Raw genomic sequence first — 13,475 nt, 5'->3', positions numbered from 1 at the left:
ATGTGTTGCCTACAACCTTGAAAGCCAGTGTTTGCTTTGAAGGTATGCCTCCCTATGTGCTTGAATTTTGTAACTTCAGAGATATTTGTGATCACATGCTCCGGAAAGACTTCAAAATCTCTGAACTGAAAAACAGTATGCTGTACGTTTTGGTTGCTTGTTCCTTGTCCCAACCTTGTTTTCCTCTTCACACTTTGCAGTGACCCCTAGTGTGTTTTCACTTTGTAATGAAATATATTGTTTGAGTCATCATGAATGCTGCTTTTATTCACAACAAACCAGTTCATCACAGAGCACAAATCTTCATTGTTTTAGTTTGCATCGAAAAAATCAAAATCTAAGTTACAGAGCGAAATTACCAAAACATAAGATCAGGGGAACAAGAAAAAGATACCAGAATTTATGCTAGCTGCAGTACTTGTACTGCCAGGGTGCATGCAAGTAAAATTTCGTATAACAGGTATATTCAAGGAATAGTGATTGTATGTACACAAGACATTACACAAATCTTGGTGCCATGCTTAAAACAGCTCTACTGTCCTGATAGCAGTTTATGACAACATAGCCAAACAAAGTAGGGAAAAACAGCAACAAGAATACTGAACAGGTGCACTGATGGCACACAAATGCAGGCACAGGAACCCCACATGTAATCGTGGTACTGTATTACGAAGTTGGTAGCCAGTTTTTCATATGCTGTGTGCTGCCATTACAAGCACACTGTTCACACACAAAAGTAGGCTTTGGAAAAAACATGGGTATATCACGCCACATTAATACAAATTTACTACACTGACACTATTTTCAGTTGACAGAACCAATTATAAAAGTTACCCTAGTTGCAGCAGTGGACTTACCACCCGCATCAAATACTATGAAATGTCAGGTGGCCTTTGGCCCCGGGTGTTGTGTTACACACAATGAGCAAACAGCAAACAACGTGCATGCACCACCAAACACAGTGCTGATGCCCGTTTTAGTAAGCTGCTCTTAAAGGGACACTGAAGTGATTCGTAAACATTGCGGGATTACTAGCACAAATTGCAGTCCGGAGTCCACAGGCCATGTTTCGACCACTCTGAGCGCGTTTACGCGAATTTATTTAATAGAAAAATCAATTCGAAAATGCTGTCCTCCTCTCTGCACCTTCGCCCATTTTTGGCGTTTTCGTGTGCCATCAGGAGGGGATAACTTGGCTTGACTGCACTACTGCACGGCTCGCCAACCTTCCAGCAGAGTCAGTCGGCCCAGCGTTCAGTCCGTCATCTGCCAACGGGTCGTCGCAATTTGTTCGCTCAGTTAAAACTAAGCCAGGACACGTTTGTGAATGGAGAATGTGCCTTTCTTTACTGGTTTGTACACTGTATATAGCTCCAAGCCCAGGTCGCTTGACTACGCATCTGCGAACGCTTTTCCGTCTAAGAAATGCAATTGCTAGAAGGTGAGATATAGTGGAAATTTGGGGGATGCTTACTGCACGAGCGCTATACAACAGTCACCTAAGCTGCTTGACAAATTTCGACCGGGTGCCTCACCACAGATTGCTAATCAAACTTACACAACTTAATATGCACCCTCTTGCAATTGCATGGGTTAAAGAGTTTCTGTCATCAAGGGTTCAATTCACATCTGCTAATAACGTTAATTCTTCTTTTCGTCAAGTACACTCTGGTGTTCCACAAGGCAGTGTCCTTGGCCCTTCATTTTTTCTAATTTTTATCAATGACTTGCCAAATTGCATTTCTTCAAAGATCAGGCTGTTTGCCGATCACTGTGTTATTTACCGTACAATAACCTGCTTTACTGACAAACTGGCCCTCTAAACTGACCTTGACTACATATCTATTTGGTGTTCCACGTGGTTAATGCTGCTGAATCCTAAAACTAAACTTCTGTCCTTTACAAACCACGCATCTCGCATTCAAACTTCCTGTTCCTTAAATAACACAACTCTCGAGCTAGCAGACACTTACAACTACCTGGGACTTAACCTGTACTGTTGCCTGACATGGAATCATCATATGAGCATCATTCTTGCATCCGCCAACCGCTCATAGGGTTTTTTAAAGCACAGACTAAAACATGCTCCAACCTCCGCAAACTTGCATACACAACTGTCGTCAGACCTAAAATTGAATACGCATCTGCCATTTGGGACCCTGACAAAGCAAACTTAGTTGACCAAATTGAATCCCTTCAAAATCCTGCCGTTTGTTTCATCTTTTCAGATTATTTACGTCATACCAGCGTCACGGCTAGTGATTCATGGCTAGCCTCAGCTAGTGATTTCTACGATTCTAAACCGTCCTGGGAGGCTTATCTTAGGCATTTTACAGCCGACAACATGGCAGAAGCGCGGTACAACGATTACTGAGATATCGAGAATGCTCATCCACAGATAACGTTGGATGTCAAGCATGTTGTTTTAGAGAACCGAAACTTGCTTAAATGCTAATCGTGGGCATCGTCCAATCAGGGTGCACCACCTCCTGTCATCACAGCGTTTAGTTGGTGCGGCTGCCGCAGAACGCGCATGGTAGTTTTTATTCTTTTGTGCTTAATCAAATAATTACCAACTTGTCAACCGGATAAAGTGTGTTAATTTGAGCTAGTCTACGCAGTGCAAGCAAAATGGGAGCGTGACAAGTTCACTTCAGTGTCCCTTTTAGGAACCTAGCTACGCTAGTTATTCTTCCCAGCTAGTCAGTTTTACACAGGGCGGTTTGAAGGGTGGATTGCACACAGTACTTGCTGGAGGAATGAGCAACTCAGCAAAGGAGCATGAGGTCGCGGGTTCGATTCCCGGCCGTGGCGGCCGCTTTTCTGATGGAGGTGAAAAGCAAAAACGCCCGTGTGTTCGAGATTTCGGCGCACGTTAAAGATCCCCAGGTGGTCAAAATTAATCCGGAGCCCTCCACTACGGCGCGCCTCATCGCCTGCGCTGCGTCGGCGCGTTAAACCGCAATCAAATAAAAAAAACTCAGCAAAGGAACCTTTGCTAGACAACAAGAAAAAAAGAAAAATGGTCCCATTTCTCCGCGAGGGGGACTTGAGTAAATGCGTGGCATAGGGGGTGGGTGCATTGCGTTAGCGTTTAGTGTTTGGGGGGTTGGTGCTACCACGTGTACACCACGCAGCTATCACGCCGCTGAGTCGCCAAGGCACGCCGCTGAAGACGTAGTTTGAATGAGTCAAGGATATAAGGCGTGTTTGTAGCCTTTGATTCTCCTATACACCAAGCCAACCACACTTGTCACTGTAACCGTCTCGGTGGTTTGAAAAACATTTGTCGCCTACTGATATTGGCATTTCCTCACTGTGATTTCCATTCCTGCTTCCTCCAGTTGACAGAGAGGTGCAGAAATTTTGCCATTCCCCCTTTTATTGCTCACGCATTAACACATGGGCAGGAAGTCGCACAGAAGTAACAGGTCTACCCGCCGCGGTGGCTCAGTGGCTAAGGCGTTGTGCTGCTGAGCACGAGGTCGCGGGTTTGATTCCCGGCCGCCGCGGCCACTTTTCTGATGGAGGAGAAAAGCAAAAACGCCCGTGTGTACGAGATTTCGGCGCACGTTAAAGATCCCCAGGTGGTCAAAATTAATCCGGAGCCCTCCACTCAGGCGCGCTTCATCGCCTGCGTTGCATCGGCGCGGTAAACCCCACAATCAATCAATCTTTTTGTTCAACGACAAAAGAAAATGCTACTACACGATTGGATTCTTGAAGTTGCTCAGAAAAGCACATGTCTGCACAACGGCATTGCCAACATCAGCCATGTTCACTGGGTATCCGCTGTCGAGAATGTGAAACTCCTTTATCCGTCTAATCACACGTTCAATGTGTACCCGCGCTCTTGCGATTTTTCTTGTTTTGATGACGTTATTTGCCGTCATTTGACCCTGGGATGGCTTGTTGAAAGGGGGCATGTATCCCTTCACTCCATCAGGAAGTACATCAAAAATGGTGAAACCCTTGTCCATCATTATGGCATCGCCAGGCTCCAGGAGGCTCAGCAGGCCACTCTCAATCACCATTTGCCTGTCGGAAACTGATCCACCCCATACCTTTGAAACAAATGACACATAACCATCCGGTGTTGCACCGACTAAAAACTTAATGGTGTTGGCATGTTTGTACGGTGAATAAGTCAGTTTCTGCGCTTCCATACTAGATGGCGTTTGAATTTTCACTTCTGTGCCATCAATGACGATTCGGGTGTCTGGAAATTCTCTAAAATGGTGAGGAAGCTGCTTCTGAACCTGTTTTAGAGAAGGAAATCTTGTCATCTGGCGCAGTGCTTTTTGTAGGTACACTATCCACTTGGAGAACAGCTTACTGCAGAGTGACACTGTTACTCCAAAATTCCGTGCGACTTCCTGCAGTGGCATTCCTGTGCGGAGACGCACAAGCACCAAAAAAAACTGCTCCTTACAATCAAGGATAGGCTCGGGCCCTTTCCTCGAACGTGGCATTCCTCCTGCTAGTACTGTGTACAGCCCTTCAAATACGCTGTATGAAGGCAGCCCAGTGTAAAAGTAGCACTCACTGAGGCCTGTAAGAACTTTCACTGTCAATTGCCGGTCCTCCATGCTTGCACAATACAACTGCCATTGTGCAAGCCGTTCCTGTGCTCTCCTCATGGACGCTTGGGTTTCCTCCAGCTCCCTTTTCAGCGCAGCCTCTCTCCCTGTTGATAGCTCGAGGGCAGCCTGTGTTGCTTTGAGCTCCTTCCTCAAACCGTCAATCTCGCAGGAAGATGGCATGTCCAGGAGGGCCAGTGTAGCTTCTGCGAAAGAGAGAGGGAGAGAGAGAGAGAATTAGTGAGCTTGGCTACTGGGTATTTTTTTTGGCCTCCAAAGGATGACTGCGTTGTGCAACTCTTTCGTGACCGACCGCGCCTATTCAAAATCGTTCAATTTGAACGATACTTTGGGAGCCCCTTTTCATAGGGTTCCAGGCGTTGCTGGAACAAGTAAAGCTATTTGGAGTTAGATCAGAAAATGGCCTTTCAAAATCAGTTTTGTTTCCATTTTTGCAACAAAAACGTTTTTTGACACGCATTTGCATCACCTGGGTTGTTTTAAGTTGTGCTGCCAGTTTCGTTTCCATGCAAGGGTCTCGCCAGGGGGCCAGTGTTGCTTCTTAGTTGAACTGTCTATTTGGACGGAGTCTCCAATATGTTTTCGTGCCGCTCCAATGGACCTCTCCCGGGGTACGTCACACGGCGGCCGTGACGTCACGGCGAGCGCACGTGCTGGGTGTGGCCGGGAGGGTGGTTGGCAAAACATTCGGACTGGCGCGCGGCGCGTATGCAGTGAGGCTGCATTAGACGCGTGCAAAAGTAGGATTTTTGTTTACGTGTTGGCTTTTCTGATGCCGGTGGGCTGCTGTGCTCTCGGCTGCCCAAATTTTGCGAGCAAGATCAGCGGCATCAGACTTTTCGGAGTCCCCACAGAGGTAAATTCGGCGTGTATTGTGGATGCGCGCAATGTGCCGAAGAGGCTGGCATCCAAAGCAGCGACATAGTCTGCTCTTACTCGTAGCAACATTTCGCATTCTCGAACTTCAGCTGTTCTCCAAAGCGCGGTCATACCGTCTACATTGGCAGTCCGCGCTGATTCGTGCAATGAAATGATACTGTTTATGAACCATGCGCATGTGCTATCATGCAGCACCAGCAGAAATTTGCTCAAGTGAAATAGGGGGGGGGGGGGGGGGAGGAGGAGGAGGAGGAGGAGGAGGGGGCAGACGGAAATTTTCTTGCTGCGAAATATTGTCATGTTTTGAGGAGGTAGAGCACTGTATTAAAAACACAATGAATGCCTAACCTGCTTAGGCGACGCGAAATAAATGTTTCAACGAGGGATCCGCGATACTGGCCTGCCGCCTGATCGACAACGACAAGTTTGGTCTTTTGCTATGGGGGGATCTGTTCAAGACGAACAAAATTCATTGCTTGTAAGTACAATAAATTTTTACCTTGATCAATTATATTCTGCCTTGAGGGTGCCGGAAAACTGAGATGCTTGCCGTGCTCACATGTAGCATCGTGCCTTCGGGGCGAGATGGGCCGCTCTTGCGACTCGAAAAATATATTTGCCCTTAGCGAACAGACTCAGTGAATGTATTCATTTGTTGCGGCCTCCCGACGCTGGCGTATGCAGCGGGCGTACATGGACACTAACTTTAACTATCATGAAATAATGGCTACCGAAAATATTTCAGTGCACTGTCGCAAGATATACGCACTAACCATATGTGGCTGCTATGTTACTCTCACAATGACGATGAACCATTTCGAGATTTCACTGGGGTAAAGGTAAGAAAACAATCGGTAAATCTCGTAGAGAACGACATCATCGCGATATTTTTATTGGAATAAGTTTCGCCTTTTGCTCTTCATATTTTTGTTTCGTTGCTGCTTATTTTACTATTTAATCCTTTCATGCTTTACCTTTCCTTTTTCCCCTCGACATGAAATCGTGTGTACGCCACTGTCTCCGGGCGACGCAAAGAGACCAAGAACAGGGAGCGTTTAGCTGCCTGAGGCACGGCGCTTAGCTTAAGCGGACCTCGAAAGCAACAATAAATTAGCTTTCCTTGGTATGTGTCGGAACACAAAGAATCTTAAAAAAACATTTTGGGATGCGTCGTAACAGCACCAACCTTCAGAATGACTCGTTTAGGCTGTTTTGCCGTGCACTGATTATCCGAAAGCGTCGCCATTCAGTTGACCGTGCGGTAAACGAAAGTGTTGCGGAGGTTGTAGATGCGGAAAGCTACATGGAGGTGCAACGGCCACAGCTAGGATAGCTAGACCCCCACCTGCAATGTGGGAAGCCAGTGACGGCACGAACCAACGGCACATCATTCCTTACGGCCGCCCCCCGGCCAGGCCGTGCCGTCGGCGCAGGCGCTTTCTGCCAACCACCACCTCACTTCGCGGCGGCCAGCAGGCGCCACCCGTCGCGCACGTGCGCTTAGTGACGTCACGTTGTTTACATACAGGGAGAGGTCCATTGGAGAAGGCTCTTAGTGATCTTTTTTATCGCGCAACAGCTACTCGGCCAAAGTTTACAGGGCACAATGGACCTTTTTCCAGTAGCAATATGCGCATGCGCGGGCTGCCGGTACGCCATTCTTGGCAGGCGCCTCGGGGAAAATAAACAAAAGCGCGCCCCTCGGTTTCCTGCTTAGGGAGCGGCTATAATCTGCACGTTTTCTATTTTTCTCTTTGGACTCCTCGTGGTGGGTTCGTACGTGCATACAATAATGGCTTTCTAAGGAAAGGGGCGAAAACGCTTGAGACTGACCACGCTGCCCAAGCACATGGCTGCCAGTGAGGGGGTTACGAAAATGAAAAAAAAAAAGGGGGGGGGGGGGGCTCGGACACGACAGATTAGTCACGAGAACGTTCACCTGCTACCGTGACATTCATGTGAAAGGTGCGGGTGACTGGTCAGTGCGGGAGGGGCTGCAGGACCAGGATATTTTGTGCACGAGTTCTCGGAAAGCCAAACTTTCTTGGGGGTGCGCCTTACTGCCATTTTTATTTCGCCGTGGCGGCCGCTAGAGGGACCGGTACTGGAAAAAGGTCCATTGTAGCGCATCGCACCTCATTCCTGCAAGCAGGGCTACAATAGCGAGACAGATGGTGATAATAAAGCGCAACTTTGTTTTGAGAGATAACTGACCTCACATGAACGTCAACAAGCATCAACCACGGAGTTCCGTTTTCAACTTCCTGCATGTTTTCCGCATCACGTGCTGCTGTGCTGGCCAGAAATGCAGTCAGTCATTGACAAGATGTTTTTACGTTACGTGGGGGCAAATGGATGCCTCATAATGTCAAACCGCCAGATTTCTTCAAGGAAATTACCCGAAATTAGACATTTTGAAGAGTATGTTGAGCTTCACCGCATGGCACAAGCACCACACGTGCTGACATATTTTGTTGTATCTGATGAAATGTTCCGTGCAAGTTGACACTTTTTCTAGGGCGTGTTTTTGAAATGTTTCCCTAAAAAATGTATCTTCTAATTTTTTTTCTACTACGGGTGGTTTGTTATACACAACTCCCTTTTTTGGTATTTTCTTCGACAACTTGACAAAAATATTGACTTTGGTATTTTTTTTTTTGCAACTATGATGTATAAAAACATTTTAAAAACTGGTGTTATTGAAAAGGCCGTTAAATAATCTGAATTTTGTGATCCTGTTATTAGTGCCTAACCGATTTTTTTAGTAGAAAAAAAATGTTTTCTTGGACCCCTAAAAAAACTGTCGATTTTCCCGCAGTCATGAAAGAGTTGAGGGCACAAGGGCTACTAAACGAAACCACCCTCCAAAGGAGCCGTTTTGTTATGGACAGCGGTTTTTCCGCTAACGAGCCATTTAAGGCATCCACTTTAAACATGACATTGCATTCTAGTATTGTGGCTGCCCCAGCTGGGTGCAGTTAATTGCTGCAGCTTTGCAGACAAATATAGCAAAATTCCGAAAGTAAATAAAACTTTACAATGTTATACGAACTACCTACACGAGTGAGTATAGTAATTTATGCCGAACAAAGCAAGGGTCAGCTCTATGCAAAGGTGGCAGCAATGTGTGATGCTCCCCACAAAGTGAACACCACCTATAAGTGGGGGAAATAACCACACCTGATCATACAAGACACCTGGAGCAAAGACTAAAGGGTGACATGAAAAGCCATGGCACGGGGCAAGCAAAATGACTAGAGCACGAAGCAGATTTGCAACAAAGTTTAACAAGTAAAGTTTAACAAAGTACACTGTACCTATCTCAGAAGTGGAGCGTCTTGTGGAGTTTGCACCTGGAGAGGGAAAGGCACAAGAAACTGTTTACTATTGTTCCAACAAAGTTTGTTTCTGATTTAGGTATTGTTCTTACTTCTGTTGACCTCCTCCTTGGGCTCTTCAGCACCTGTGCACAGAGCACCTCCTGCATTGACAGAAGCTAAAGGGTTACTATGCATCACTTTGACATGCCTAGCATACTGCTTTAGGCACCACAGTTGCAGAAAGATCATACCTGCAGCACAGTCAAGTGACTCCTCGTCACTACTACCACACGTGTCTGTGCTGCTGTTTCCAGCCTGCAGGCCTGCAGAGGGACCAGGTGGTGGTTCCGTGTTGGAGCCTGCAGAGTGCAATGTGGTTATTCAGCCATTTATCTGCCTGTCTTGGACTGCAGTAAAGTCCCTGTCAATGCGCACTAACCCATTAGGGCTATGGTTAAAAAGTACTGCCAAATCTCCGAAGCCAACGTTCCTAATAATAATATACCGGGCTAAGGTCTAGTGCCACTTTGTATGTAGTATTTTGCCTCCTTCGCAAACACAGCTCAAAAAAGTTGTCGCACAATAAGGAGCTTTGCTCCTTATTGTGCGACTATCAACCTATCAACCCCTCTAACTATCAAGCCTGCGCAAGATTTCTCATTGGTATTGATTACGATGTTGCTGACATGCATGCCATTGAACGTGGAGGAGTAACACTGCTTAGCAAACGCGTTTCTCCTTTTTGCGACGTGCTGGAGTAAATAATGACTTGGATAACATGGGGTTCCCTCCCCTGACACACTGTATCGAAACGGACATTGAATAAAACAAGAAGACACTGGTAGTTAACATATTCGCATAAATTGATCGATATTTATCACCTCCTGTGTCGTCGTGCAAAGCTGCTGCAAAAACATCAGCAGCTGGACCAGCAGCTGGATCAGCAGCTGGACTAGCAGCTGGACTAGCAGCTGGACTAGCAGCAGGATCAGCAGCAGTACCTGCATAGGGAAAACAAGTAGTGCCACAAGTCATGTCAGGTGGTCATGATATTCTGCATTTTAAAACATTATTGACAAGTTCAGTTTACATGTTATGTTCCTAAATGTAGGATTCATGTTCAACAATGTTAGCGGGCAGATGGCTATAGTAGGACCGGCAGCACAGGAAGCCACCGAAGAAAAACATCACTTTGTGACTGACGAGTGGTAGACCGTGTTTGTGACAAACTCTTCTCAACTAATGCATGGTGCCTGACAAAAACATTGGAACGGTTGGCTCATAAAAAAAATTAGCGCCAATCCACCCGGCGAATGGGATTGGAAAGCAAAGCTGTAAACGGCACCCACAACGATTACGCATGCAACGTCATATAAATTCACTCACGTCACTTTACAAATAGTGAAACCAGAAAGAAGTGAAATGCACTTAACCACACTATCTATTACTTGAAAGAGATGTGTTTGGTGAGGTTAAATTGATGCATGAACGGTGGTTGGTTGAGTTGTATTGGTGTAACACATGAGCAGAAACTTTTTTTTTATATAAAATTAAAATGAAACCCGGTGTTGACGATCTCACTTCTCCATCTCTGGCATCGCGGACGGAGTCGACGAGATCGGTGGCAGAGACAAAAAAGGAGCAGGAGGAGGAGGACAAGGAGGAGGAAATACTTCTATTCATATTTCTGAATGGCCCAGAGTGCGGTCCAGGGGAGTGGTTCCTTTTTCACAAAAGCCCATATCAGTCTGTGCCTGTGCTCTGTCCACCAGCTGAAGCTCGGTAGGCCACCTGGAAGCCACCTGCTTAACATATTGGCGTACCAGAAGTGAGATGATTTGGGTCAGTGTGAGCTTCCTTTAATCGCTATCGCGTGGCTTTCAGCGAGAATGCAGGGGTTAAACCCGTAGATGTGCTTGGTGAGTGCACCACTTGCCTTCCCCATCTCAGCGTGGGCTCGTAGCTAAATCGGCAAGACAACGGGCTCTGGCTTTGTTACTTGATTTGTTCCAAGTTCGATTCCTGGCGGTGCCAGTAAATTCTTTTATTTGTTCGCGGGAGTTTTCTTTTGACACCAACGGTCGCGAAAGAACCCCTGGAGGGTAGAGGTAAAAAGCTTTGCTTTAAAAAAGCTACAAAAACAGCGCGTGTCACTTAGACAACGAAAGGCCGCAGAAGTGCGCAGCTGTGCGCGCACCGCATGCATCAGTTCGATTACCTTGGCACGTTGCGGATCCGCCCAGGCGTTGCAAGATGTGATCGCGAGGCGGACGATCGAAGAAAATCGACGGCACGTGATCTGGATGAGCCAGTGCTCGCTGTGGCCTCCCTGTAACGCACGGTGGTATGAAAATAACACCGGAACTGTTGCAATCGGCTTCAATGTGCACTACACATTCTTTTGACACGAACCTGTATAGAAGTGGTCGCCGCAGATGCGCGAGGCATTCGTTGGTTCCCATGGCGTTCCGTCGTCGTTGAAGCGGTTTAAGGCCTTAGACCACCGCTTTCGCCGCAGGGCCTGAAGGTTTTGCGACGGAAATCTAAAGAAGCCTATGTTGCTCTCTTTGCTTCGGCGATTTACGCACCCGACTGCAACACAGTTGTCGGGCATGTCGAAGCGGCTGCCGCTAAAGCGGCCTGCTTAATAGAGCGATATGCCGGCTCCGGTAACGCGGCGTCTTTTCATCTAAAGCTCACTAAATGCTGAACAGCTCCGCCCAAGTAGCACGATGAGGTGTTACCGGCCCTGCCAGCATAAAGAAAAAATGGCGGCGGTTTGTTTACCATTACTGCCAAAAATGGCGTACACGGGCACTGGGTGCGAGAGTCGCGCATGCGCAGATCGCTACTGGAAAAAGGTGGATTGCGGACTGACAGTTTAAAAACATTGTTCAGCAGGAGATGCACGCGCGCTTGTTTACTTTCCGTTCCCTTCCGACTCCATTTCACTCTCCTCTTCGGCGCTGCTAAATTCCACGTCCTCGTTTTCAGTAGGCTCTGTGCCCGAGCCCACTACGCGTTTGCGGCGGAGAGGGCTCTCGGTTTCGGATTCCAGTTCGCTTTCGGAGGCTTTAACCAACCCCCTCCTCGAGCGCTGCTTCTTCTCCTCAAAGAGCTTCCTATTTGCTTTGCACCCCTTCTTTTTATGTTTGGGGCTGGGTGTGCGCGGAGGCGCCGCCTCGCCGTCCACCGCGGGGGGACCGTGGCAGCGAGAGATGGCGCTGCCTCTGGCGCGCCGACCGCGGGAGGCTCCGCGGGCGTCCGCTCGGGCCGCGTCGTCTGCTCGAGAGCATCAGCGGCTGGCGCGGCGTTTTCCTCGCTCTTTTGCGCCTCAATGCTAGCGCCCCCTACGCTGATAGTCTCCTCTTTTCTCTCCGCGTCGTCTGCGTTGCTGCCTGCATCGTCGCTCGCGGTGACGGCGGGTTCGCTGACGGCGCTGCTTGTGCCCTCCTGACCCTCGATCTCGGTCTCCTCAGCGCTGGCGGGTTTCGTCCCCGCAACCGCGGCCGCGAAAGACAACGCGACACTGCGATCGCGCGTGATCGCCCTGGCACAGCGCGCATGGTGCCTCGCACGTCTCGTGGCCGTACTGGTCGCACCTTGAGCACTTGGGGGTGGTGCATGTGGCTGCATAGTGACCAGTGCCACCGCAACGAACGCATTGATGCACGACCCCGTCGTACTCAAAGCGGGCCACATACCTGTCGAGAACCTTGATTAGGTTCGGGACAGGCCTGACCATATCCATTCTGATGCGCCGCGTCCCCGAAACGAAGTCCGCGAACCCCGGAATGGTCTCGCGCTGCATCCTGTGTACCTGGCCGTACTGGCTCAGGATTTTCCTCAACTCTTCATCTGGCTCTTCCAGTGGGTACTGGAAGACCCGCACCACCTTCGACCTCGGTATTCAAATCGGAACTTCTCCCAGCGAACTTCCACGACGGGATCAGTAAGAAACCGCTCGACCGCCTGCTTTGTCTTGAAAACCACCTCAAACCGGCCGCCCGAAAAATCCTGGACGCCACTAAGCTCGTTCTTGCTGAACCGCTGCACCTTCACCAACTCAACATTTGTGACTCCCCGAGGGAGCCGCGCATAGAACGTGTACGGCCGCAGCCGCACGCTGTAGCTAGCCATGACGGCTCGCTAGCGGACACGAGCTAAACACCCTGCCCTAAGCAAGACGCGCCTGACACACGCTACAGAAAAGAGAGACCCTCGTCACTCACCAAGCCGACTTCGTACTTGCTGTATCCAAACAAAATCCTGGATCGAAGCTGAAAGGAACACAAGTATCGCTGCCAACCAGCGAGCGCAACGAGCCGAAAAAAACACAACACTCAGGTGAGCGCCCCGCGGCTACATGCCGCCACTGCACACGCACGAAACGATGAACAGAGCAGCTGCTGTATCCGAAGGGAATGAAGCACACACAACCACGACCACGCAACGCCGCCGGAGATCGTGCCGCTCACACGCCAGCTTTACCACTCGGTTGGGGAGGCATGACTGCGATGCGAACACGACGGAGTCGACGCGAGCAGAAACGCGGCTCGTGGGGCGCGCGGCGCTTTTATTCGAGCGCGCCGCATCCTGGCGCCTCCCGCTGGATGCAGTTTGGGCGGGGCTTATTTGAGTACCTCCGCCTCGCCGCGGCCGCGCCGGACACACA

The 13,475-nt window shown here is 48.8% G+C and overlaps 1 protein-coding gene across 1 annotated transcript; it reads right to left on the bottom strand.

Moving 5' to 3' along the window:
- Window positions 1-314: 314 nt before the first annotated feature.
- Window positions 315-9,800, bottom strand: LOC144166500 (uncharacterized). Its single transcript, XM_077696011.1, has 5 exons — window positions 9,682-9,800; window positions 9,052-9,159; window positions 8,911-8,961; window positions 8,798-8,833; window positions 315-4,786 (listed from the first exon to the last, which is right to left on the bottom strand). Exon 5 carries the CDS (start codon window positions 4,761-4,763, stop codon window positions 3,705-3,707), a length of 1,059 nt encoding a protein of 352 aa, XP_077552137.1. The 5' UTR covers window positions 4,764-4,786; window positions 8,798-8,833; window positions 8,911-8,961; window positions 9,052-9,159; window positions 9,682-9,800; the 3' UTR covers window positions 315-3,704.
- Between the last annotated feature and the right edge of the window lie 3,675 nt (window positions 9,801-13,475).

The sequence above is a fragment of the Haemaphysalis longicornis genome, unplaced genomic scaffold (genome assembly GCF_048455015.1).
Source record: "Haemaphysalis longicornis isolate Haplotype H1 unplaced genomic scaffold, Haemaphysalis longicornis Haplotype H1 scaffold_173, whole genome shotgun sequence".
Lineage (NCBI taxonomy): Eukaryota > Metazoa > Arthropoda > Arachnida > Ixodida > Ixodidae > Haemaphysalis > Haemaphysalis longicornis.
This window is presented reverse-complemented; position numbering and strand designations above follow the sequence as displayed.